Source organism: Neolamprologus brichardi, chromosome 3 (assembly GCF_056152115.1).
Source record: "Neolamprologus brichardi isolate AB-2024 chromosome 3, ASM5615211v1, whole genome shotgun sequence".
NCBI lineage: Eukaryota > Metazoa > Chordata > Actinopteri > Cichliformes > Cichlidae > Neolamprologus > Neolamprologus brichardi.
In genome coordinates, this window is record NC_142106.1 from 20,500,475 (window position 1) to 20,527,346 (window position 26,872).

The 26,872-nt window shown below is 39.1% G+C and overlaps 2 protein-coding genes across 3 annotated transcripts; both read left to right on the plus strand.

Annotated features, from left to right (window-relative positions):
• Positions 1 to 1,352: 1,352 nt before the first annotated feature.
• LOC102788578 (tripartite motif-containing protein 16-like) lies at positions 1,353 to 3,044 on the plus strand. The gene has a single exon (XM_035914443.2). The coding sequence runs from the start codon at positions 1,368 to 1,370 to the stop codon at positions 3,042 to 3,044; it is 1,677 nt and encodes a 558-aa protein (XP_035770336.2). The 5' UTR covers positions 1,353 to 1,367.
• Positions 3,045 to 11,060: 8,016 nt separating this feature from the next.
• On the plus strand, positions 11,061 to 17,247 carry LOC118455444 (uncharacterized). Of its 2 annotated transcripts, none has more exons than XM_035914462.2 (4): positions 11,061 to 11,209; positions 13,557 to 13,979; positions 14,078 to 14,329; positions 15,807 to 17,247. In XM_035914462.2, the coding sequence occupies exons 1-4, from the start codon at positions 11,152 to 11,154 to the stop codon at positions 16,877 to 16,879; spliced, it is 1,806 nt and encodes a 601-aa protein (XP_035770355.2). In that variant the 5' UTR covers positions 11,061 to 11,151; the 3' UTR covers positions 16,880 to 17,247. The 2 variants fall into 2 exon arrangements, with proteins under 2 accessions (XP_035770355.2, XP_087690176.1); XM_087834050.1 differs by having other exon boundaries at positions 14,078 to 14,325; positions 15,807 to 16,076.
• Positions 17,248 to 26,872: the final 9,625 nt, after the last annotated feature.

The following is a 26,872-nucleotide window of genomic DNA, read 5'->3' on the forward strand; positions in this document are numbered from 1 at the left end:
ACACCACCACTCGGCGCAGCTCTAGCGTAACAACAACAACAATGCAAAATGGCGCTCTCTCCACCCAGAAAAACACAGTCGCAGAGAGAAAGCGTCACCTGTAACCATGGCAACATAACAACAGAACATAGCTGTCAAAACAAAACCCCAAACAGCCCTGACCCGCTACAATATATTCAGGGGGAATAAAAAATAGGCTGCCGTATCCTCACCATCATGGTGACAGCTTTCTTTGCTCATGTACTAAAGACGTTATTAACAACTTTTTCACAACAACTTTTTTCCCATCTTCTCTACATCACACAAGGTGTTCAAAGTGGTCAGGAAGAGGAAACTCATCTGTTACGATGTTAAATCAATAAAGTTCGTTAACTTGCTAATGCTAGCTGTGCTTTCAGTCGAAACACAGATCATAACTGATCTCAGAGAACTGAAAGCTGAGCCAGCAGCAGATTTCCAAGTATGCTACTCTCCCACTAGTTTATCACGAAAGACCAGCAGTTTATCCACATACGCAAATCACCAGAAAAAAAGCTGCTGGACTCTTAAAAATGACTTGAGCTAGGTAAGCTAACAGGAGACAGACACACCTGTAAGACAGAGACAATTAAACTTTCCTATGAGTATAAAATAAGCTGAAGCTTGAGGAGAAAAGTTCAAACAGCAGTAAATCCATGAGATGAAATTCCAGATAATAGGGCAAGTGGAGTTCAGCACACTGAGGACTTTCTCCAAAATACAAGGCAATCACACACAAATACATACTAGACATTTAGACTTAGATATTACTACTCATAGCCAACTAAAGAATTTGGTGATGAAAGGAGAAAAAAAGCCTGTCCATAAGTACCTTAAGAAATGAGGTGAGGACACTCAGACGTAATAAAACTGCAGCTCCTGACCGTGCCTGCTGGAAACCCCAGTCACACGAACACCTGAGACCTGGAGAGAAATTCAAATTCAAATGCAAGGGACCAAGAACAAGGAAAGCAAAAGGAGAGGGGACGGGTACAAGGCCCTACAGAGCCATGACAAGTGTTGTATTTTTTTCATTGAGCTATGTTGTTTGTCATACTTTGGCTGCAACACAAACACAGCAATTTTATTTTGACCTAAATAAAGCACATCTAATTGTAAAGACAATGCATGGACAAAAAAACTCTACTCGAAGTTCATACAAAGCGATTTATGCTCCTGTGATCCTGTATGATTACATGTTAAACTTTTATGGCTTCAAACTTTCAAAGTACAGATTATAAAGTTTATAAGAGGGACAAGCTGCTTCCAAAGTTCAAACTGTGCTTTTGCCTGCACACAGCTGGGTATCCGCTCTATTCTACATCCAATCATTGTTGCTGAGAGGTGAAATGGCGCAGAGAGGAAATCAGCAGGATTCAAAAAGATTATCTTGTTCACTTTGTTTGGATCTACTAAAGGATCCAGTAACTATTCCCTGTGGACACAGCTACTGCAGGAACTGTATTAAAAGTTTCTGGGATGAAGAGGACAGGAAGGGAATCCACAGCTGCCCTCAGTGCAGGAAAGCTTTCATTCCAAAGCCTGTCCTGGAGAAAAACACCATGTTAGCAGCTTTAGTGGAGCAGCTGAAGAAGACTGGACTCCAAGCTGCTCCAGCTGATCACTGCTATGCTGGACCTGAAGATGTGGCCTGTGATGTCTGCACTGGGAGGAAGCTGAAAGCCATCAAGTCCTGTTTATCTTGTCCAGCCTCTTACTGTGAGAAACACCTCCAACCTCACTATGATGCAGCTCCACTAAAGAAACACAAGCTGGTGGCCCCCTCCAAGAAGCTCCAGGAGAACATCTGCTCTCGTCATGATGAAGTGATGAAGATTTTCTGTCGTACTGATCAGCAGAGTATCTGTTATCTCTGCTTGATGGATGAACATAAAGGCCATGAAACAGTCCCAGCTGCAGCAGAAAGGACTGAGAAGCAGAAGGAGCTCGAGGTGAGACGACTAAACATCCAGCAGAGAATCCAGGAGCGAGAGAAAGATGTGAAGCTGCTTCAACAGGAGGTGGAGGCCATCAATGGCTCTGCTGATAAAGCGGTGGAGGACAGTGAGAAGATGTTCACTGAGCTGATCCGTCTCATCAAGAAAAGAAGCTCTGATGTGAAGCAGCAGGTCAGATCCCAGCAGGAAACGGAAGTGAGTCGAGTCAAAGAGCTTCAGGAGAAGCTGGAGCAGGAGATCGCTGAGCTGAAGAGGAAAGACGGCGAGCTGGAGCAGCTCTCACACACAGAGGATCACAACCAGTTTCTACACAACTACCCCTCACTGTCAGCACTCAGTGAGTCTACACACTCATCCAGCATCAATATTCGTCCTCTGAGGTACTTTGAGGATGTGACAGCAGCTGTGTCAGAGACCAGAGATAAACTACAGGACATTCTGAGAGAGGAATGGACAAACATCTCACGGGTGGTGACTATGGTGGATGTTTTATTGTCACCACCACAACCAGAGCCAAAGACCAGAGCTGAATTCTTAAAATATTCATGTGAAATCACACTGGATCCAAATACAGCAAACACACATCTGTTATTGTCTGAGAGGAACAGAAAAGCAACATTTAAGGAGCAACAACAGTCTTATTCTGATCATCCAGACAGATTTCTTCCTTGTTGGCAGGTCCTGAGTAAAGAGAGTCTGACTAGACGTTGTTACTGGGAGGTGAAGTGGAAAGGAAAAGTTTATGTAGCAGTTTCATACAAGAATATCAGCAGAGCAGGGAGGCTAAATGATTGTGTATTTGGGTTAAATGACAAATCTTGGGCATTAAGTTGTGATAGCAAGAGTTATAAATTTTTCTACAACAAAGTCCAAACTGAGCTCTCAGGTCCTGAGGCTTCCACATTAGGAGTGTACTTGGATAACAGAGCAGGTATTCTGTCTTTCTACAGCGTCTCTGAAACCATGACTCTCCTCCACAGAGTCCAGACCACATTCACTCAGCCGCTCTATGCTGGACTTATGCTTTTTGAGCGAGGAGACACGGCAGAGTTCATTAAATTGAAATAGACAGAGTGGGTAGGTTTATGTTAGAACTTTTTGAAAGTTAGTGTCTAAAAATTGTAGTGCTGTAAATAAACATGTAGCTACCTTTCTTGCATAAGTATAAACCTTAATTTTGTATTATGATCTAGAATTATAAGTTTAAAATATACTTATACTCCTATTCAGCATTCTTAATCAGTCTTAAATTAATTAAATGTAGCAATACACTGGAGTTTTATTGGTTTGTTTTTAGTAAGCTGAATACCTTTGGATATCATTAAATATCTTTTATTATGATTTTGAAGAGAGATTTTTTTTTTATCAGACTTCATCATTTATACATCAAACTATGGTAACAAAATGATACAGGAAATATTTTATTTGCTCAGAAATGCATGCTTTACTCACCACACTCAACCAATCTAATGGTTGTTTTGGTTTATATGCTGGATGTTTCTGGAAGTTTAATGTCCCTTAATCTGTTTATGATCAATAAAATTGGTGTACTTTGAACAGTTTCACCTGCTATAAATAACTCATATTTTATTGACTACAATTGAACACAATGTAAAACAATAAACAATGTTATTTGTTTGGTAGTTAAACCCTTTAATCTGATAAATTGTAAAAATGTATTATTCAGGAATAAATGGACAACAAGCAGCAGTATGCAATGACCGATCAAGACCTATTATTACACTGTCAACACCCCTCCTACAATTGAGTGAACTATGTCTAAATAAATAAGCAAAACTAAAATATACCTACCAGTTCTTGCAGATACCTCACGAAGTCTAAAATCTCATGTAACAGTGATTGTCAGTTTCCCAGCTAGATAAGAATCAACCACCATACCGCATCCGAAGGGTCACGTTGAGAGTCTAATCCCTTGTTTCCCTCATTCCGTTAAATGGTTTTGACACCTGTTCCCTTGTTACTCTAGGAAACATGAAGCAGATACAACAACTGGACTTCAATCAAAGTCTTGAACTTGCATTTGTTCTCTGGCGCTCTCAATATGAGGTCCAATGAGATAAACATTTTTTTTCTTTCTCTTTGTTTCTATTGCTCTGCCACCCTGAGCAATCTAGGGTTGCAGGTGAATGAATGAGCTTTTATTTCTTGCTTGCAGTTGCCTTTGGTTAAACTGGACCACTTCCATCCATACATAAATTACACAAATGTCACATTGGGGAGACAGGTCAGGGTTAGGTTTAATCAATCAATCAATCAATCAATCAATCAATCAATTATAAGGACATTTAAAAACAACACAGGCTGACAAAAGTGCTGTGCATAGTAAAAAAGTAAAAAGTAGAACAAACACACACAATGAATATAACAAAAGAAAAACTTAGTCACAATTAAAAGCTAAAGAGTAAAAATGTGTTTTCAGACAGGCTTTTAAAATGTCAAGTGTTGGAGAGATCCTAATTTGAAGAGGCAGATTGTTCCAAAGTTTGGGCGCAGCAATCGCAAATGCCTGGTCTCCTGTTTTTTAAGGTGCTTCTAGGGACAACTAGAAGCAACTTATCAGCTGACCTGAGAGCTCTATTAGGAGTATTTATGCACTCTTAAAAATGCTGGGTTATATTCCTAACTCAACTGCTGGGTAAAAGCTGTAGGTTCGTAAGTTGGCTTATTGTGACCAAATATTGGTTCAAAAGTCATGACTCAAGAGTTGGGTTGGTAATGTGCCGGGTTCTTCAATTCACTCCACAGCTTGACTAATTCTGTTGGGCCATAGGTTGGGCAGCTTTGATAAAATATCGGGTCAAAATTTTACCCAATTGTTTGGGTTGAAAATAAGCCTCAGAAGAAGCCACATCATTAATCACAAACTGCCTTTTTCAATTAGACTGTGACCTGATCAGATATCACTGGACTTCTCCACTACTATGAAATAAAACATGGTAAGTAAAAAGTAAATTCTAATAGTTTAAAAATCATGATGATTGATTATGCAATTTATTAGTTTAATTTAGAACTTTACCTACTCATTAAAGGTATTTTAACAGATAACACCAGCTAGCTTGTGATGATGAAAGTTATTTCTACTTAAAAATGCTTGATATCATCGTTTAAAGCTATAATTTGAAATGAGGATGATGTTGCTCTGTTTGACAAACTGTTTAGAGATCACCGTATACAGAACAAAGAAAGTATGAGATAGGGTGTTGCATTTGTGGGAAAAAGGTAAAAAAAAAAAAGAAAAGAAAAGAAAAAGGAACACTGTCTATGTAAACTATTTAATTATTTAATAACATATTATTTTATTATTTAATGTTATTATTTAATTTAACCTAAATGACCTTTATGTTGATAATAACATCTTTTCATTTTAAAATATAAAGGAAATGATAATTTGTCCCATTTAGATTTTTTAAGGTTACCTTGACCCCCTTTTTCCCCTCGTTCACTAGACCGCGCAAAGGGCACGTGCATCCCTGCACTTAGCTTGCTTGCTACTAATACAAACGTGATGGCAACACCCAGTGTTGGGAAGGTTACTTTTAAAATGTATTCCATTACAGAATACAGAATACATGTCCCAAAATGTATTCTGTAACGTATTCCGTTACGTTATTCAATAAGAGTAATGTATTCTGAATACTTTGGATTACTTAATATATTATCATGCTGTTTACAACTACATGAATGTACTATTGCTGTGATTTATTACTGTTACTGAAGGTCCGCGGCTCCGAACCGTAGTAAAGGGACCTCTGGCTAATACAGTGGGTTCTGTGTCGGGCTCGTAGCCGAAAACTAGCTTTACTTTGTCTGGGTCAACTTTGCTAGCGAGAGACAGAGAGAGGCGTTGAAAGGCTGCTCCAACGGAACTTATTGTTTTTGGAGGAAAACACGAACACGGTGTACAGTCGAGTCTTAATCGCTTACTTACAACTGGGCTCGTCAGGCACTCTTCTTGGCTGCAGTGGTTATTATTATATTTACGTGCTTCCAGCTCCCGTTTTTTCCTTTTCCTCGTACTTTTCCTTTTTCTCCCTCCCTCGCTCACAGACACATAACGTGTATGGCAGTCCATTCTCCCTGCAGCACGGACTACACTGCCTATGATGCTACATTCTTTAGAGCTATACCTGTAGCATTCTGCCTATTAGCTTAGCACAACAACAACAACAGGTGCTCTCTCACCCAGGAAACACGCAGAGAGAGAGCGTCACCCTGTAACCATGGCAACCGTAACGCTGCCACCTGGAACAACAGAACGTAGCTGTCAAACAAAACCCAAACAGTCCTGACCCGCCACAATATGAAAAAGGGGAGTTCCGCCGTGTAATCCATTTATTTCAACAAAGTAACTGTATTCTAAATACCAGCTTATTAAATGGTAACTGTAACGGAATACAGTTACTCATATTTTGTATTTTAAATACGTAACGGCGGTACATGTATTTCGTTACTCCCCAACACTGGCAACGCCATACCGCCACGACCAATATTTAGCCACCATCTTCGATCCTCACTCGGAGACCTCGGTAGCTTTAAGATCTACCACTCATAAGTTTACATGTAACCAAAGTATTTTTTTAAAAAAAAAAAAAACAACAACAACAACAGCAAAAAATTACTGACTCCTGAATATCATTTGTATTAAGCCTTTTGGTTCTTAGTCAAAACAAAAGGCTAAGGTGTTAAAGGGTTAACCTGGTGGGGCTGAGAATGTTGGCTGCACTCAGACTCTGCTCAGTATACAGCTAATCTGCTCTTCACTTAGATGGAGGCAGTGCTACCTACTCTATGACACTGGGTGAAAGCAGCCTGTCATTACTTCACAGACACTGACTTAATAGTCCGAATGATCAATCCAGGGTACGCAAACTGTGCAGTCACACTTGCTTATTTTATTTTATTTTTTTGTAACTTATATATGTAACACTGATGTTCGGTAGATATTAACCCTGTGTGGCTATAACTGCAGCCATCACAAGTAGATTCAGTTATTCTAAAATTAACACTAAAAATGTTTTAACTTTAATTGTTTAACTTTAGAACATCCGTGAGGTACACGTGAGGGGGAATCTTTGGTTGCCAGTCTTGAGAGCACATATCCACACATGAAAAATGGAGGGTCCAAATACTTATTTTACACTTAACGGAGCACTATGGAGAAAAGTGAGTATTTCTTGTAAATAAACTAAATCTATCACGCCATAGTGTTGGAGCTCACTGCTGCAGGATTATAAACAACTTGACATTAACCAAACAACTGCAGATAATCTTTTAAATCTTAATTTACTGACACTTTTCTTTTGTTTAAAAATTACAGGACACATGGTTAGCCCTTGCAGAACACATAGGCCAGCAACTGGATTTCTGAAGTGGTGTCTACGCAATGTCAGGGAAAGGCTTTGTTCTATCGGGAAGAAGAATTCGGCACCAAAGTAACCCATCTTGCCTGGTACCAGAAAATAGATTTGTTTCTGCTTTTTGCAGCAATCTAAGGTCTGTTGATGGCTGCTTGAAATCATTTTTTGTTTTTGATACAAGTTACCCAAAGTGATGCACCCAGGTTTGGAAGTTCCTTCACGGCGTCATCTGTCCCAGGAATAGATGAATCCCAGGACATGAATCAAATATGATCAAATTAATGAGGGCTTCTTCTTTTCATATTACAAAAAGTTAATATCTTTGGTGTTTGTATTGTAACTCTTAAAATGTTAATAAGATATTGGAGTCCTTCAACCCTGAGATTATAATAGATATGACCTTGTTTCTTGATTGAATGCAGTAATTGATTTTGATTATAGTGTTGTTAATTTTTGTTGTTATTTTTACAGAAAAATAATAATAACTGCATTGTCTAATCCAACATGTTGTGGAAGACAATGTTTGTCGTGAACACCATTGTTCAGGGAAAACATCTGCAGCTATAAATGACTCATCTGATGTATTATTAAACTGTATAAAATAAAACAAAAGCTAAAACATGTTAAACTAAATTACTAAAATATGTTGAAGTTTAAAATTGGATTAAAAATAGGTTTATTTAATTCTAAATGATACATATCTTGCTTTGGCTCTCGGAGGAGGCGGACACATCTTTCAAACTAATGAAGACATATTTGTGTTTTTTTATTTGCTCCCTGTTAAATCCAGACTTTGATTTAAAATCCTTCTCCTGACATACAAAATATTGTCCCGATGTCAGGATCTGAGCTGGCAGACCATGTGGAGTGTAGAGTGGACACAAATGCAGACACCAGAGACTGAAACTAAATTAAAATTGATCCTTTATTGATGGCTGAACCATGCAACGGAAAAAGCGAAAGCAAAACAAAGTCTAACCAAACAAAACCTAAACTGGAAAAACAACTAAAACCTGAATATGTCTGTGAAGGTTCTCAGTCATCCAGGTCATCGTAGTCAAAGGAGATTGTGTGAAATGATTGTGTAGATTAAGATTACACAATAAAACTTTGCTTTATCTGAAGTCAAAGGAGCTTGCAAAGAAAAGCGTCTGGACTTCTTTAAGTTGCTTGAAGACGTTTCACCTCTCATCCGAGAAGCTTCTTAAATTCTAAGGTCAAATGGTGGGGAGTCCCAGTTTTAAAAATAGTGGGAGTATCCCCCCCACAGAGGGACAAAAGGACCCCCTGATAATCCTCTAATCGCCTGAGCCAAGGTGTGAAATTGGGTGTGGGTCCCAATCAGCCAGGGTTTCAGGTGAGCTCATTGTGAAACGAATGGACTGCTGAGTCTCTTCTATGTTGTGCCATGCACTTTGGAAGTGGCTGTGTACATTGGAGAGACCAAACAGCCACTTCACAAGCGCAACATAACATAGAAGAGCCACCTCCACAGGACAAGACTCAGCTGTCCATCTGCATCTTAAGGATAAAGGACACTCTTTCGAGGATGCCAATGTTCACATTTAGGACAGAGAGGACAGATGGTTTGAAAGAGGAGTGAAAGAAGCCATCTATGTCCACTGTGAGCGACCATCTTTGAACAGAGGCGGTGGTTTACGACACCAACTGTCTGCCATCTATAATCCAGTTTTGAGTTCCCTCCCCAGACGCCTTAACGCCCACTCACATCCTGGGCCATCTGACCTCAGGAAATCACATGATAGGGTGGGGCCAGGTTTCACAATGAGCTTAATTTCACTTAACATTTTTATTCATCACTCCTCATTTTTGTTTCCCACAGCAGCATGAATCTAAGAAAGTGGAATTTTAGAATATTAGTTATTAATACTTAAGACAAATACTCCTGTATCAGCAGTGACTACGACTTGTATTCAGTCTGGAAAAATGAGTTGCTTTTTTTTTAAAGTTTTAATACAGGAAACATACTGACGAAACATGGGAGAGAAAATATGGAAGTTCACCATGCTTAGAGCTTTTCTGCTGTGGATTAAAACAAAACCCTCCTGTAGGCATAGTAACTACCTAATGTCTCAGTTTAACTGCAGCAAACTAAAAATGAATGAGTGCATTTTAGCTTGTTAATGTTAATACTTCTGGGTTGAAAGTTCACCAGGAAACTGATGTTCCAGGTGTTTGTTGGTCCTGTAAAGCTTTTTTTGAAGAAAAAAAAATCAGTTTATGATCATAACATGTTTGAATGGCTGTAAACACTCATCTATGTCACTAGTATGTGCCCTCCACTACCTCCATGTAGACCATTTAAGATTTACATGAGGACATTTTTTAAATGACTCACTAATAGACTTAAACTGACCAGACACAATACAGCCAGTCCAAGTTCAAATCTAGAGCCATGTGAGTCTTATTAAAACCTAACAACATGTTTTAACATCAGCACAGTAAAACTCGATGGTAAAAAGGAATTCCTGAATTTTGACCACTCACTCCTCACAGCATGCGCCAAATATTTTGGTTGCCTTTGCACTCACTTTTGTTTCTGTTGTTTCTGTTAGAAATTCATGTTGAGCTCAGTGAGCTTCATTTGACTTCATATGTGAAGTCAAATAAAGCTCATTGATTAAATGAGCCAAGGGAGACACCTGGTGGACACATACAGTCAGAACGTGCGTAGGGGAGACAAACAGCTGGAAATACTTGTTAGAAAGGATTGTCAAACTTCAAGAAAAAACCACAGCACACACTCTAACACTCCTTTATTTGCACTCAAGGAGAAATATGAAGAGATCAGTTTGAAAGTAAAATTGGCCCTAACTGGTGGAGAGTATTTTGGCTGGTTTATTCCCAGTTGACGAACTTGTATATTAACACTCTATAAAATTATTTGTTTTTCGTAGACTATTTTTTGATATCGCTTAGCCTCTGGTCTGAGATTACCCAGCATCCACCAGCTTCTCCATCCAATTGATAACACAGGGGAAAAAAATCATATAAGCCTGTTGTCTGCTGTAATTTGTCCTCTATTGCTGTTTGAACTCTGTCATTGATAGCCTGTTATCTCTCCCTGCAGAATGTGGTCTGGCACCATACAAATATACAGACAGTAGCTCTTTGGGTCTACTCATCATTCAGTCACATTATATCAGTCAGACCTTAACATTTATTGTTATATTTCAAAATGAATTATCTTCATTTTAAAATATTCCTCATCATACCGCAAATTCAAGTCACAATTTTATACTCCAAGTTTACCACATTGGAGTATAAAATTGTGTTTATATGTATAATCTCATATAAACACTTGATTTATGTAGATTTATATAGAATAGAATAGAATAGAATAGAATAGAATAGCCACTTTACTGTCATTCAGACATCAGTAAGTGTACATCAGTGGACTGTATAAAATAATCTAGGATACATGTAGGAATGTGAGACAAATTTAGAATAAGTGTACATGTACGGTTATCCCACTGACACCGGGAGGAGAAAAATACTTGGCTTCATTTATAGAAAGAACGGGATCCATGAAAAATAAATAAATAAACACAGGTGCAGTCGTGTAACCGGAGATGACACAAATCTTCAACTCTTGCAGTTCAACGAATCTGCGTGCGTTTGCTGAGTCACGTGACCACACGACAGCGAATCACAGCAGAGCAGGGGACTATGGGGAGGAGCGAAGCGTTGGCTACAGAAACATGGCTGATGTGTGATGAATCAGGACCAACGGACAGACAAATCACGCAGGTACCGATCAGAGCATCAAGAAGAGGATGGTCCAGTGTGAGGAGGAGATCAACCGGAAACCCGACAGAAACTCACACATCATAGGTATGGACATGTTTTTAACTCTGTTCTCTTTAAACTCAGATTCTTCGATGTTTGATTGATTGGTGATAAATCTGACAGATTATCAGCGTCTCCGGGATTTCTCTAAGCTGATGTTAGCTGAGAGCAGAAAGCTGTTACTTTGGTGATGAATTCAGAGGAGCAAACGGTGATAGTGAGCACACACACTCTTACACACCAACTGTTTATTCCATTTATTCTCCATGGGAGCCTCAAAGTGAACACACACAGTGACTCTCCAAAGCAGAACAAAAGCTGTCCACATTATAAATAATGCTGTAATTAATGTCTTTACATCTGCAGCAAAAGCTAGCAGAGAAAATGAGTTTTATCGACTGGTTAAACAGAGAGATCAAGCTGGAAGGGGTGTGCAACAAGATAGGGTGGGTCAGGATAGAGATGGAAATACAAATAAGTAAAGAGTGTGATGAGAATATTAAAAGAATGAGGAGCTGATGAATGCAGAGAATGACAGAGGAAGAACAGATGCGGCACAGCTAGTGAATCAGGAAGTGCAGGGATAGTAAGGAGTAAATACTACAGAGGGATAAACCGATGATCAGTACCATAGAACTGGGAAAGAGCTGCTGAAGCTGGGTAAAGGTGAGAGGTGATGACTACATGCTGAGATAGAGAAAGAGCTCTACTGCAGTGTTTGCTCTGAGAGCATTAAAGATGGTCAGGAATTACACTGTGCCATATCAGAAAGCATATGATGCATATGAAACACATGATATTTTGCTGTCTTGGGGGTTGTTGAAGCAGCTACCTTGTTACTGATAGGCCATTTGAAGAAGACGGGTAACACTTGCTTGTTTTGTTGTTGTGCACATGTAACATAAGCTGAAATGCAGTAAGCAGTGAATATTCTGTTTCCACTGTGGTTTCACTTGTAGCGCTTGTTGTCTCATAGCTGGAAGGTTTGTGGTTTAATTCCCGGCTCCCCTAGTCTGCATGTGGTATCCTTGGACATGGTGCTGAATCCTGGGCTGTCCCTGATGCATCCATTGTATTGTGAATGTGTGAATTTCAGGAAGTGTTTAGGTTTAGAAATTAATGTGTGTGTATGAGTGAATAAGACCTGTTCTAGAAAAGCACTTAACATAAGCTGACAAAAGCAACAATGGCAGTGAGTCTTTTTTAAGGACTCACTTTAAGTGAAGAAAATGATTTTTCATTCATTTTCGTCACTGACATTTCAGAAAAATCCTTAGAAAGAGTTTTAAGTCTTGAATGAAGTGGTTCAGCTAAAAAATAAATGACTAAAAAAAAGCAAAATGCAAAAAAATTAAAAGCTGCAAAGATACAAGGCTGTGTACATAATCACAATACTAGTGCTTTCGTTACTGTAGTGTTGTCTAATAATAGGTTTTGGTTAAATTTTGTAATGTCTTCTGTGTGTCTGTGTTTCTACAGCCTATATAGTCTATAAACTATAAACTTGTGGCTCGTTCTGATTTCCAAGTTTTCAGATTTTTGCTCAGTTTGAATTTCTTTCTAAGAGCTTTGATTGACAGCATTTACAAACAAAAGTAAACTTTTCTTCAATATAAAATATGTTTTCATCACAAAATTATGAAAGTCCACAATTGTAATTTTGGAAAAGGTTACAAATAATGAACTGAAAATGAGTTTCTGTATACCCACCTTTACCTGACATATTCTTCCTTAGCAAACAAAAGTAGTTGTAGCACATTTACAGAACAAACAAATGTCAGGTACATGCTGGTGTCATTACCAGTATAAATCCAACATCCAGCCTTTTCTCTTTTCCCCTTGTTTCTATAATTTCACTCCTAACTGTTTTGAGGCTTTGCTTACACTGAGGCTGCTAGCTTATGGTTGGCTCTGAGCTCTGGAAACTTTAGCTTTAGCCACTTTTCTTTTGTTAGCATTTTTTTATTTTTCCATGTTTAAGTGTCTGATCAGGTTTGTTGTTGCTGCTTGTTTTTGAGAATTGCACATTTAAGATCTGAAACTTTGAACTTGATTTTTTCAAATATGGAAAAAAATTCATGTATTTTCTGCATCATCAATACCTGAAAATTTCTGCATCATTGATACCTTTAAATTATACCCCAAACTACTGCAGTATCTCATGGCACCTGAGCGTGCCACCAGGGAGCACCTCAGCTGATGAAAGCATTGTATATTCATATATTTTATTTGACACGATCAACACCTCACTGCACACCACTCATATTGCAGTCTGTGGTTGCCGTCTCTCCAATACCTAAAACTTTTTTCAGGTTTTAACACATGCTTTTGTAAAAATAGTTTTGTGTAATCACAGTAATGACCATTTCCTTCTTTTTATTTGTTCCTCAAGACCTCCCACAACAAAATGACTGTGAGGAGGAGGATGGTCTGGATGAGCAGCAGGAGAGGAACTCCAGTCTGGACCAGGAGGACCCAGAGCCTCCACAGATTAAAGAGGAACAGGAGGAGCTCTGCAGCAGTCAGGAAGGAGAGCAGCTTGGACTGAAACAGGAGACTGATACCTTCATGGTGACGCCTGCTTATGAGGAAAGTGAAGAAAGCCAGCATGTGGACTCAGGATCAACTAGAAATGCAGAGCTGAAGAACAGGAGACGTTACAGAAAGAGAAGTTGCAATAAGAGAGTAGACAACACTGCTGTGTCAATGAGTCAGAGTCAAACTGGCACAAGGGGAAAATCTTTTCAATGTGATGTCTGTGGAAAAACTTTTTGCAAAAAATATAACTTTACTAAACACCAGAGAGTTCACACAGGTGAGAAACTCTATCCTTGTAGGACCCAGGGTAAACAGTTTTTGTGTGTTTTTACATTATAAGATTAATAACACTTTTGTGGTTCTTTGTTCCTCAAGACCTGCAACATGAGGAAGAGGAGGGTCTGTATGAGCAGCAGGTCTGTAACCAGGAGAGGAACTCCAGTCTGGACCAGGAGGACCCAGAGCCTCCACAGATTAAAGAGGAACAGGAGGAGCTCTGCAGCATTCAGGAGGGAGAGCAGCTTGGACTGAAGCAGGAGGCTGAAGGCATTATTGTCTGGACTGGGGAAGAGCGACTCAGACTGCTAAAGACCATCTGGAAACCTGTGATAAAGTTGCAAAGAGTAGGTATGTAAAACTGTGATGGACTAAATAACAATGAATATGACTAATGTAGGATCCTAACCAGAGCTCAAAGTTACATTTAGTTTTAGAAGCACAGGAATTAAAGGTCAAACTGCAATAAGCAGCATGAATGCATCTTTTTCTACATCCATTCATGCATCCATTCATCTTCTTCTGCTCATCCATCAATGTTTTTTACCTTTACGCTTTGTATAAACAACTAAAGTGTGTTGCTTATGAGATACATGAAGTGTCCATAATGAACACCATGTTCAAGAATAAGGGTGTCTATAATGGTACGTGGCACCAGGACACCTTGGGCCACAGGTCGATAATCGATTTTATTATCGTATAACCAGACCTAAGATCATATGTTCTGGAGACCAGAAGAGAGGGGCTGAGTTGTCAACTGATCTCCACCTGGTCGTCAGTTGGATCAGGTGGCGGGGGATGTTGGACAAACTTGGCACACCTAAACGTATAGTGAGGGTGCGCTGGGAATTCCTGATAGAGGCCATGGTCCGCGAGATCTTCAACGCACACGTCCAGCAGAGCTTCAACAGTATTCTGAGGGAGACTGGGGACATTGAGTCCAAATGGATCATGTGCAGTACCTCCATTGCTGAAGCCACTGCACTGAGCTGTGGCCACAAGGCACAAGGTGCGTGTTGTTGTGGTAACCCCCGAACCAAATGGTGGACACCAGAGGTGAAGGGAGCCACCAAGCTATAGAAGGAGTCCTGTCGGGCATTGTTAGCCTGTGGGACTTCGGAAGCAGTTGATAGGTACCGATAGGCCAAGCAGAAAGTGGCAGTAGTGGAAGCTCTACCTGCAGTGTGTATAGTGTGAGTAAAGCACTGCTGACCTCATGGACCACATGAGCTAACTGTTATTTACTAGCAATTGCTTACATTATTGACTAATGAAACAGAGGCAAATAATCTAGTTTCTAAGTGGCTTTGGTCTTCTGTCAATGAAGACATCAAATTAACATCCAACTTTTTTCAGAGTAAAAAATGGTGGGATTTGGGAATCACCAGACACCCCAAAATATGATACTATCACAATACGACACTCATGATTTGATATAGTGATATTTAGCATTTTGCAATATACTGAGTATACTGAGTATACTGAGTGATTTGTCATCTTTTTTCAGCTGCAAATTATGGCCCTTGGAGTTAAATTTTGTCAGCTTGTTTTATTCAATAAGTCAACGCTAAATGAATTTTGTTCTGCAAAATGAGCACACCAACACTGTCACTAAAACCTCCCGTAAATAGTGTCATAAGTCTGAGTCAGTCTGATATCAGTCTGCAGCTGAATGAGGTCAAGTTGGAAATTACATCCAGTCTGTGTCTGATAATACAACAATTAACTGTGATAAATCCTCAAAAATCCCATATCTGTTGCTGTCTACATTGACGGTAATTCATATTTCACATATGTTGTCTTTTCTTTTCTTCATTTGTCTCTCCAGACCTCCACCAGCAGCATGTCTTTAAGGACGAGGAGAGGAACTACAGTCTGGGCCGGGAGGACCCAGAGCCTCCACAGATTAAAGAGGAACAGGAGGAACTCTGCAGCAGTCAGGAGGGAGAGCAGCTTGGACTGAAGCAGGAGGCTGATACTTCATTGATGGTGACTCCGACTTATGAGAAAAGTGACTACAGTGAACCAGAACCAAACAGTAAGCAGCTCCTTTTTCACAGCTCACCTGAAGAAGAGAGCCGGGATCAGGAAGAAAGCCAGCATGTGGACTCAATATCTACTAAAAATGCAGAGCTAAAGGAGAGGAGACATTACAGAAAGAGAAGTTACAATAAGAGAGCAGACAACACTGCTGTGTCAGGGAGTCAAAGTAAAACTGACATAATAAAAAAGTCTTTAAAGTGTGACACCTGTGGAAAAACCTTTCGCAAAAAAAACCACCTGACGACACATCTGCGAATTCACACAGGGGAGAAACCATATTCTTGCAGCACGTGTGGGAAGAGTTTCAGTCTGAACTCAACACTGAAAACCCACACAAGACTTCACACTGGTGAGAGGCCATATGCTTGTATCACCTGTGGGAAAACATTCATTTCCAAATCAGATTTGGAACGTCATGTAAGAACACACACAGGCGAGAAGCCGTATTCATGTGGCACTTGTGGGAGAGAATTCCGTCTGAACTCAACATTGAAAACTCATATAAGAGTTCACACCGGTGAGAAGCCGTATTCCTGTAGTACTTGTGGAAAACAGTTTACTGAGAAATCATCATTGAGAACACATATAAGAATTCACACAGGTGAGAAGCCACGTTGTTGTAGTATCTGTGGAAGAAGATTTTCTGACATCTCGGGAGTGATAAAACACATGAGATTTCACACAGGCGAGAAACCGTATCCTTGTAGCACATGTGGGAAAAGATTCAGTCAGAAATCGGATATGGCCCGTCATGTACGAATTCACACAGGTGACAAACCGCATGGTTGCAACATTTGTGGGAAAATATTCATTCAGAGGACCAGCTTAAAGAAGCACATGAGAATTCACACACGTTAAACATTCAGACTTTAAAAATGTGGGACAACTGTGTGTGAGCTCACACTGAGCAGAAATTAATCGCTGCAATGCTTGAATGAAAAGATGATCCATTTTAAAGTCAGTATTTTCTGTGCAGAATAGTGAAGAACTCTCACCATTGTTTATTAGGCCTTTTTCCCCTCATCCCTATAATTGTATCAGGCAAACTCTGGTCTTACATTTCATGAAGGTTAACATTCTGCATGCCCGTGGCCTGTTGGTTCATTGTTTAGTTATTTTATTTATTATGTGTTCTTAAAGTATTATTGCAGGGTCTACCTTGCAGTTGTGATTGTTGTTGTGATTTGGCGCTCTATAAATCAAAATCGAATTTAATTATGGTTCAAATAAAGATTTTATTCAAAATCTTTTGAGTGTTTATTTCCCTGAGGTGTAATCTCTAATATAATCTCTATGTAAGCAGCATAACAGAGGGTTCTGCTTTAATGCATGTGTGTCAATCTCGTGGCCTATGTCACCCTTACTTGCGGCCCGCATAATGACGTTAAGAAATATTTTTAAATATTATTATTTAAAAACATTATATATATATTAGGGGTGCAACGATACACAAAATTCACGGTTCGGTTCGATACTTTGGTGTCACGTTTCTATATTTTTTTGATACAAAAAAATGTTCATTCCTTTTTAATTTGTCATTTATTAAAATTATAAATATATACAGTGGGGCAAAAAAGTATTTAGTCAGCCACCGATTGTGCAAGTTCCCCCACTTAAAATGATGACAGAGGTCAGTAATTTGCACCAGAGGTACACTTCAACTGTGAGAGACAGAATGTGAAAAAAAAATCCATGAATTCACATGGTAGGATTTGTAACGAATTTATTCGTAAATCAGGGTGGAAAATAAGTATTTGGTCACCTCAAACAAGGAAAATCCCTGGCTCTCACAGACCTGTAACGTCTTCTGTAAGAAGCTTTTCTGTCCCCCACTCGTTACCTGTATGAATGGCACCTGTTTGACCTCATCATCTGTATAAAAGACACCTGTCCACAGCCTCAACCAGTCAGACTCCAAACTCCGCCATGGCCAAGACCAAAGAGCTTTCGAAGGACACCAGGAAAAGAATTGTAGACCTGCACCAGACTGGGAAGAGTGAATCTACAATAGGCAAGCAGCTTGGTGTGAAAAAATCAACTGTGGGAGCAATCATCAGAAAATGGAAGACATACAAGACCACTGATAATCTCCCTCGATCTGGGGCTCCACGCAAGATCTCATCCCGTGGGGTCAAAATGATCATGAGAACGGTGAGCAAAGATCCCAGAACCACACGGGGGGACCTGGTGAATGACCTGCAGAGAGCTGGGACCAAAGTAACAAAGGTCACCATCAGTAACACACTACAACGGCAGGGAATCAAATCCCGCAGTGCCAGACGTGTTCCGCTGCTGAAGCCAGTGCATGTCCAGGCCCGTCTGAAGTTTGCCAGAGAGCACATGGATGATACAGCAGAGGATTGGGAGAATGTCATGTGGTCAGATGAAACCAAAGTAGAACTTTTTGGTATAAACTCAACTCGTCGTGTTTGGAGGAAGAAGAATACTGAGTTGCATCCCAAGAACACCATACCTACTGTGAAGCATGGGGGTGGAAACATCATGCTATGGGGCTGTTTTTCTGCCAAGGGGACAGGACGACTGATCCGTGTTAAGGACAGAATGAATGGGGCCAAGTATCGTGAGATTTTCAGCCAAAACCTCCTTCCATCAGTGAGAACTTTGAAGATGAAACGAGGCTGGGTCTTCCAACATGACAATGATCCAAAACACACCGCCCGGGCAACAAAGGAGTGGCTCCGTAAGAAGCATTTGAAAGTCCTGGAGTGGCCTAGCCAGTCTCCAGACCTCAACCCCATAGAAAATCTGTGGCGGGAGTTGAAAGTCCGTGTTGCTCGGTGACAGCCCCAAAACATCACTGCTCTTGAGAAGATCTGCATGGAGGAATGGGCCAAAATACCAGCTACTGTGTGTGCAAACCTGGTAAAGACCTATAGTAAACGTTTGACCTCTGTTATTGCCAACAAAGGTTGTGTTACAAAGTATTGAGTTGTATTTTTGTTATTGACCAAATACTTATTTTCCACCCTGATTTACGAATAAATTCTTTACAAATCCTACCATGTGAATTCATGGATTTTTTTTTTCACATTCTGTCTCTCACAGTTGAAGTGTACCTCTGGTGCAAATTACTGACCTCTGTCATCATTTTAAGTGGGGGAACTTGCACAATCGGTGGCTGACTAAATACTTTTTTGCCCCACTGTATATATTAACTCAAAAGTACAGTTTTTAAATGTAATGTTGCTGAAACAACAAAATAATAAAAAATAAATAAATATATCTGATCGAGAAATCAGGTCTGTACAAAACAACGGAGAACTCGTCAGGTCCATACAAAGACAGACTTGACGAAAAGGCAAAAAAAAAAAAGTACGAGGAAAAAAATCAAAGGATTGAAAGGGTCAGACCCATACGAGCATACAAAGTGGAGTAAGGACGTTAGTGTGCTGCCCAACTTCCATCACGCACATATTTATTATTATATGGTCCTAAGTTTTAGTGCGTACACTCACAAAATGTTTAGTAACTTCAGATCCCTGCAACAAGCCCAGGTCCAGTTTACTTTGGTGATTTGACAGCTGTTTATCTCCTGTACAGGCCAACTCAATCTATTTGTCTTTTTTCTTACTTCGGAAACATGGCTTAAACAATTTCTCTTCCACTACGTAATCCGATAAAAAACGATCTCTTTACCCGTCGGCTTCCCGTGGCTATCATGCGACCAGCTATTGCAGTTAATCATACAACAGCTTCTTGCCATTATTTGTGTTTCTTTTTATCGATGTGTGACTGTTTTCATGTGAAAGCCTGTGTGCGCTAGTACCGCTTGCCACTCGTACCCACAATCCTTTGCGCTTTTACCCCTGATTGACGTCACATTTTCGATCAAACCACAGCAGAGAGGGCAGAAAGTGACGTATCAGGAAGTGTAATGAAAGGAAGTAGATGGCGCGAGAGATGAAGATGTTCATGACAGAGCGGAAATAAGGTGAAAAATAGGCAAAAACAGCCAAAGCGAAAGTAAACCTGTAACGTGGAGGAAACGGACAGTGAGGGCAGTGTAACCTTGACAACGAGACACGAGGACGGATTTAAAGTGATCATAAAGTCGTCTCCAGACGGTCGTCGTTCGGTGAGTGGAACCAGATTCAGCTACAACAGCGATAAATACGCCTGTAGGGAGATGAAGAGTGCTATAATACTGAGAAACGGATCTCTGATGAGCACTTGTAGGGATGTGGTTCATCAAGGTACACAGGACTGAATTAAATAAGTGTAAGGGAGGTGTAGTGTGGGGAAAGTGTCCAAGCAGCAGGTTGAACCCGAGTCAGAGAGCACAGAAAATAACAACAGATGTGGTGGAAACTGGCAAGATGGTGATACAGGAAGATGTTCTGACTGTGAGCAAGAAATAATTAATATTGTTTATGATCGAAGGGACAAAGAGCTCAGCACAGACAAGAAAATGATTATTGTGAAATCAGCTGAGAAATGTTAAAGGACTACGTGGTGAAACAGTGGAAGAAACGTTAAAGGGAGAAACTCCCATTTTTAGTCATGGCTGGTGGATCTTCGTGATATTTGCCTTTTTAACGTGCAAACCAAGAAACCTTGTAGCCAGTGGTAAATAAAAATAAACAAACATCTCAAATTTGTTGGACAAGCTTCGTGAGATATATTTTATAAAATATGGTTGAAACCACAGTGGGATTTTCTTGTATATGGGTGTACAGCCATCAGGAATTATGGGGAGACTGAGAGAGGTGGAGGTTAGGTCTGCAACTAAAGATTATATCAGCAGTTGACTAATCTGCCAATATCCCTTTGATTAGTCAGCGATTATTTCAGTAACTTAGTAATCAGTAATCTTATCTTTTACATGATGTTTCCAGCTGCAGCTGATAACCATACTAAACATGCTCTCTGTCATGACTTCAGCCATTTGAGAGGTGCATCAGCCCTTTTTTTCAGAACAAACTCATCTATACGCCTGTGCCTAATACAGTTAAAACAGAATAAAACAGAATCAGACTGTTACTAATCACAAATTTGGTTGTTAATAATTTTTTTTCAGACACTGCCCCCAAAGCTTCCTGTAGTGTGTAGCAGTTATAAAAACACATTTACGTGGTTTCAGAATTTTACGCATCCACGAATTTTAAAAGTCCGCGTGATTGTTTATAGAGACAAAACGTTGCAGCCCTAGTGGAAAGTTTATTCATGCAGGCCCATATGACAGAGAATATGCATGTTCTTTTTGTTTTCATATTTTAATTTATATTTAATTGTGTTGTGGTTTGCAGCGTTTTGTGTTGTTTCACTTTAAATTTGTTTAAAAGGAAAAAGCTAAAAATTTAAATGGTTAAACGTTTAAATATATATAGTTGGTTTTTGTATTATATGATTTATTTATTACATTTTATGTGGAGTGAATAAATAAAAGTATATTTAAAGTATATTTACGGCACGTACAAGCTCCGAAGCACGTACAAAACCAAACAGAAGTGCTCCAGAATGCTTGGCGCAGTGTTATTATCTATTATTATCTAGTGGCTACACAAGCCAGGAAGTACCAATGACCGGATTTGGTGTGTGGTAGTAACAGGTAAATGAACATTTTTTTTAAATGATTTGAATATATATGAGTGCTTGTGTATAAATACACAAACAATACACATATGCTTTCAATTGTGTAATTTAAGTGTTCTAGGTAGCTCTGTTTTGGAAGTTCAGTTAACGCTAGAAATGTGTTTTGGAGTTTGTACGTGCTTTGTCTCTAGGGGCCACCGCATATATTTATATATAAACATATATAAATAAAACCACTTTTTTTTTTACATTAGTAATTCCTTTCGTGCAAAACAACCTGAAGAGCCGGTTGGGAGCCAAAAGAGCCGGTTCTCTAAAAAGAGCCGGAAATCCCATCACTAGTAAAATCTTCGCATGTCCGCTTGTTTATTAAACCATAAACCTTTCACAATAAAGCTCAAGATCCTGTTGAGACTTTTCAAAATAAAATTAATCATGTGAAAAACTATGCAGAGTATTTACGGATGAGAAGCAAAAAGGAGTCGTCAGGTGCTAAAAAGTAAACATTAGACTCAAACATTAGAACAGGCTTTTCCCCGCAGCACTCTGTGTAATAAATACTCACAAAGAAAACGGCGGCCGTTACAACTTATGTCTAAAAATTTATGGTTTAATACATCGGTTAAACACTAGACTCCAGGTACACGACGCCCAGCTGGAAACACTTCAGCTGCCCAAGATTCACAGAATTTACAGAAAATGTTACATTTTTGTGATTTATATCATTATCGGGACGATAGTTGTCTTATATCGGGATATGAGATTTTGGTCATATCGCACAGGGCCAATCCCATCAGTCTGAAAGCAGGCAGTTATAGTGGCACTGGCAAAGCCTGTAAAAACCCATCGTATTAACATCAAATTTTGGGATGACCTGGGAGAGAATGATAACAGAGACTAACCCATATCTTAGAGTGTAAACAGTGCCTTCTCTGGGTTTTAGAGTGGGTGTAGTAAAGGATCTACTAGAAATACAAAGCTAAAGAAGAGGAGACATCACAATGAGCGAGTGGACAACACCCCTGTGTCAGAAAGTAAAACTGACACAAGGAAACAGTCTGTACAGTGTGACACCTGTGGAAAAACGTTTAACTTTAAATCCAACCTTACTACACATCTGAGGGTTCACACAGGTGAAAAACCATATCCTTGTAGCACCTGTGGGAAACAGTTCAATCAGAAATCATCATTGAATACTCATGTAAGAATTCACACAGGTGAGAAGCCGTATCCGTGTAACACCTGTGGGAAAATATTCAATCAGCTGGCACACTTGAAAACTCACAAAAGAATTCACACAGGAGAGAAGCCACATTGTTGTACCACTTGTGGGAAAAGATTCAATGAGAAATCAACATTAAAAACTCACATAAGAGTGCACACTGGTGAAAGGCCATATCCTTGCAGCACTTGTGGTAAAACATTCAGTCAGAGGATGAACTTAAAGAAACACATGAAAATTCACACTGGTTAAATGTTTAATACTTTGAAAATGTGATACAGCCCTGAGTCATAGCAATGTGTTGGTGGTAGAGCTCATACTGACCAGAAGTCAAATCACTGCAACACCTAAGTGAAAAGATGATTCATGTTCAAGACAGTATTTCAAGACGTTGTTTATTTGGTTTCCTACTTTATTCTTATAATTGTATCAGCCAAACTCATCTTACATTTCATAAAGGTTAAAGTTCAGTATGCTCCTGTTCTGTTTGTTCATTGTTTTTTCGGCCTCGAGGGCCGGTGTCCTGCAAGTTTTAGATATCAACCTGGGTCAACACACCTGAATCACATGATTAGTTTGTTACCAAATCTCTGGAGAACTTCAAGACATGTTGAGGAGGTAATTTAGCCATTTGAATCAGCTGCAGGACCTGGCCCTCGAGGCCTGCAGATGCCCACCCCTGCTCTAATGTGTGAATGCAGCATGAGAGTGTTCTCTTATTCAGCTGAAGTTTTTCTTTGTTTCTGACTTTTACCTACTACGATGCCAGGAGTAGTGCGCAAAAGTAGGACTGACTAACCAGTCAGTAGTGAGAGAGGTCCTTGCAAGCTCAGAATGAAAGGTTTGTTTTGGTTAAAAAAAAATTATGATTAATTTACCTGAATAAATATGCTGGACAAGTGAACCACAAAAAAACAGTGGAGGCTCACTGATGAAGATTTGAAGAGATTGGAGAGAGTTATAAGCTTTCCTTCTTTGGGAATTCACTTTGACTCTACAGTTGATTCTTGCAGCTGGAGCATAGTGAAGAGTTGTTATCAGTGCGGATGGGAAGCTATAAAAAGATGTTTCTACATTGAGTCAAGCTTCTGGAGCACAGATGTTTTCAAACACAACCCACGTCACGTAATCACGACTAACCAAGGTTTTGGTGCACTTCACCCCAGTTTCAGTAGGTGGTGTACCTGCTGCTTATAGACATAGAAAAACAGACAGGTGGGTGAGCTCCATTTACTCATATCAGCAGAGAGAAAGTAGCACATGGTGCTGTCAACTCATAAAATATTTCAGTAAAAACCTTCACTCTGCTTTCAAGGTGAAAATTAAAAAAAGTTAAAAGAAAAAGTTTTCAGCTCTGACTTTTCCTGGTCTCCATTTTTTTTCCTACTTTGAATAGAAAAGGTCATTTTCATCCTTTGCTAGCTTATGTGGTTGCAATTCTACTAGGTTTTAAAAATAGTTATGCAAAACAAAGTGTGCCTGCTCCGATAGGCCTTAAAGGGTTAACCCTCTGGGGTCCAGGGTGTAGTTGGCCGTTTTTGACTACTTTTGATTTTCCCTCTACATTTCACCTTTAAAAACAGTTTATCTTCCCTTGTTTGGTATCATTCTTTTCAGCACAACCTATTTGAATTTAGTTATTTTTTTTCATTTTGACATACTGTATTAACACAATTAATCTTAAATCTGACAAAAAAACAAAATCAGAGTAGAAAAAAGTGATTTTTTTACTGTAACAACCACAAACATGTTTAACGAATCATTTTCATAATTTGAAGCGCAAATATAAATTGTAAATATTAAAAATCTATGCATAGGTTTTGCAGACAACAAAGTTATATGCAGCTATTTACCTAAAAATGCAGCCAAGGCTTTTTTGAAATAACTATTTTCAGACTATTTATTTGTTCTGCATTAAATAAGATGCCACACAAATTATTTGTGTCTTTCTTAAGAGAGAGAGAGAAAGTGTCCTGTTCGTTGTCGTTAGCTTGGCTCTGTCCCTAGTTCTCCTCTCTTCCAGGTTTAAAGCCACCGTTCACCTCGATGCCTGTTTCAGTGATGTGTCGACAGGACAGGAAATCATGAAAAAGGATTTGTGTTTTCAACCTTTGGAGCTCAGATTGAAAAACAAACCAGTTATTCAAAACAGCCTGGTGTCTTCACTCTATCAGCCAGTTTCACTTCCTAAATGAAGCCAACAAGATATCAGTGTGTGCTGAGTGTTTTTCTGATGCACAGCAATCCTTTCCTGGAGTTATTTCCAGCTGTTTGTCATCCCTCTGCGCTTTAGTGTTTTTTGTTGTCATGTCTGTGTTTGTCCACCAGGTGTCTCCCTCAGCTCTGTGTGACAGTTGTCTTTCAGTCTCACTTTAATGTTTTCTGCAGGTTCAGTTGTGTGTAATCATTTTCTTGCATATGAAATCAAGTCAGACACACAGAGCTCATGAACTTACTGCCAACAGAAATTAAAATCAGTGCAAAAGCACCGAGGAGGAAAACTGCTTCATTTATTCTCTCAGATTAGTTTCACATTGTCAGATCCTGGAATGAACACAAGACTTTTTCCTTTTTAAAAAATAACCCGAGTTTGTTCACATTAAATACAATGAACTCATTGATTATATTAATGAAAAGTAAACTTCCTGCAGCGTTTGCTGAGTCAAAAACAGCAGACAAACAGATCAATGTAGATGTAATGACACATTCTTCACAAATGTACAAAGTGAGAAAAAAATCTTTGTGACCAATAAAGAACTACTGATTTCTCCGTGAAGTAGAAGAGAAACAACATAAACAAAATTATTATTCAAAGAAATGAAGCTCTTGTTTTTTTATTCTACGAGTGCACTGACGTGACACTGTGATATTTTCAGTATACAGTTAGATCCACACAAGACATTAGAGCTGCTGTTCTTTCATTTGAATCCAAACGATTAATAGCACCAGCATTTCTCCCTTACCCAGTATCTACATGTCCATAAAGTGTGTTCTCGCCCTCATAGGGAGGCTGCAAAGAGACTAAAGCAGCCAGAAGTCGAACCTGGATTTTTTAAATCCGTAGTCAGTCATTGTCCATTGCACCACTGGCCCACAAGGGAAGTGTTGATAACACTCGTTCTGATAACATGTCACCCTCCAACAAATAAACACTCCTAGTAGCTACCACAACAGGCAGAAGACAATATATTTGCTGTTGGATTTCTTGCAAATGGTGTGCCACAGACTTTGTAATTCACAATAAGTGCCCTATTAAAACATTTTCCTCCTGAAAGTGAAACTCTGTCAAAAGAAGTTTGAATGTAATCTTTATTTAGTTTATAGTTTATTCTGTATTTAGCAGACACAGCTGGATTTTTTTATATTAAAAAAAACAACAATATCAGCAAAGTTCAAGTACCATGCCTGAAAATCCTTACACTGTGTGACAATATATTCAATAGGGGTGGGGGAAAAAATCGATACTGTGTAGTATCGTGATATTTTGTTTGCTAATAATGTGTCGATACAGGGGCAGCAGAAATCGATATTTTGTTACAAAAACAGTTTTTGTGGACTGGAACATGCTCTGACTTCAGAGCATGTTGATCCTTTTTCTGAGCAAGAATCCTGGCATTCTCTCACTGTTCAAATGTGTTTAACCTTTTTTTTTTCGGCAGCAATAAACATGACAGTTTACTTATTTTAATTTAAGACATGTTTTATTTTAATGAAGTTTAAAACTTTTTTATTTAATATAAAATTATATTTTGTTTTAATTTACTTTCAAATTCTTCAGTTGCTGAACGGCTGCATAGTTTTCATAAATTGCATAGTTCAGAATAGCTATAATTGTACCAGATGGTTGCATTCAGTTAAGTTGGACTAGACTGTAATACAAACCGTTCAGTTTGTCAACAATAAAACTGAAATGAGAGAAAGACTGAGTGTGAGACTTTGATATTAGATCAAATGAATATTGATAAAGTTTACCTTTATGTACAGAATCTGAATATCGCAAAATATTTAAAAACATTGCAATAATATCGTATCGTGCGTTAAGTATTGTGATAATATCGTATCGTGGGATGTATGGT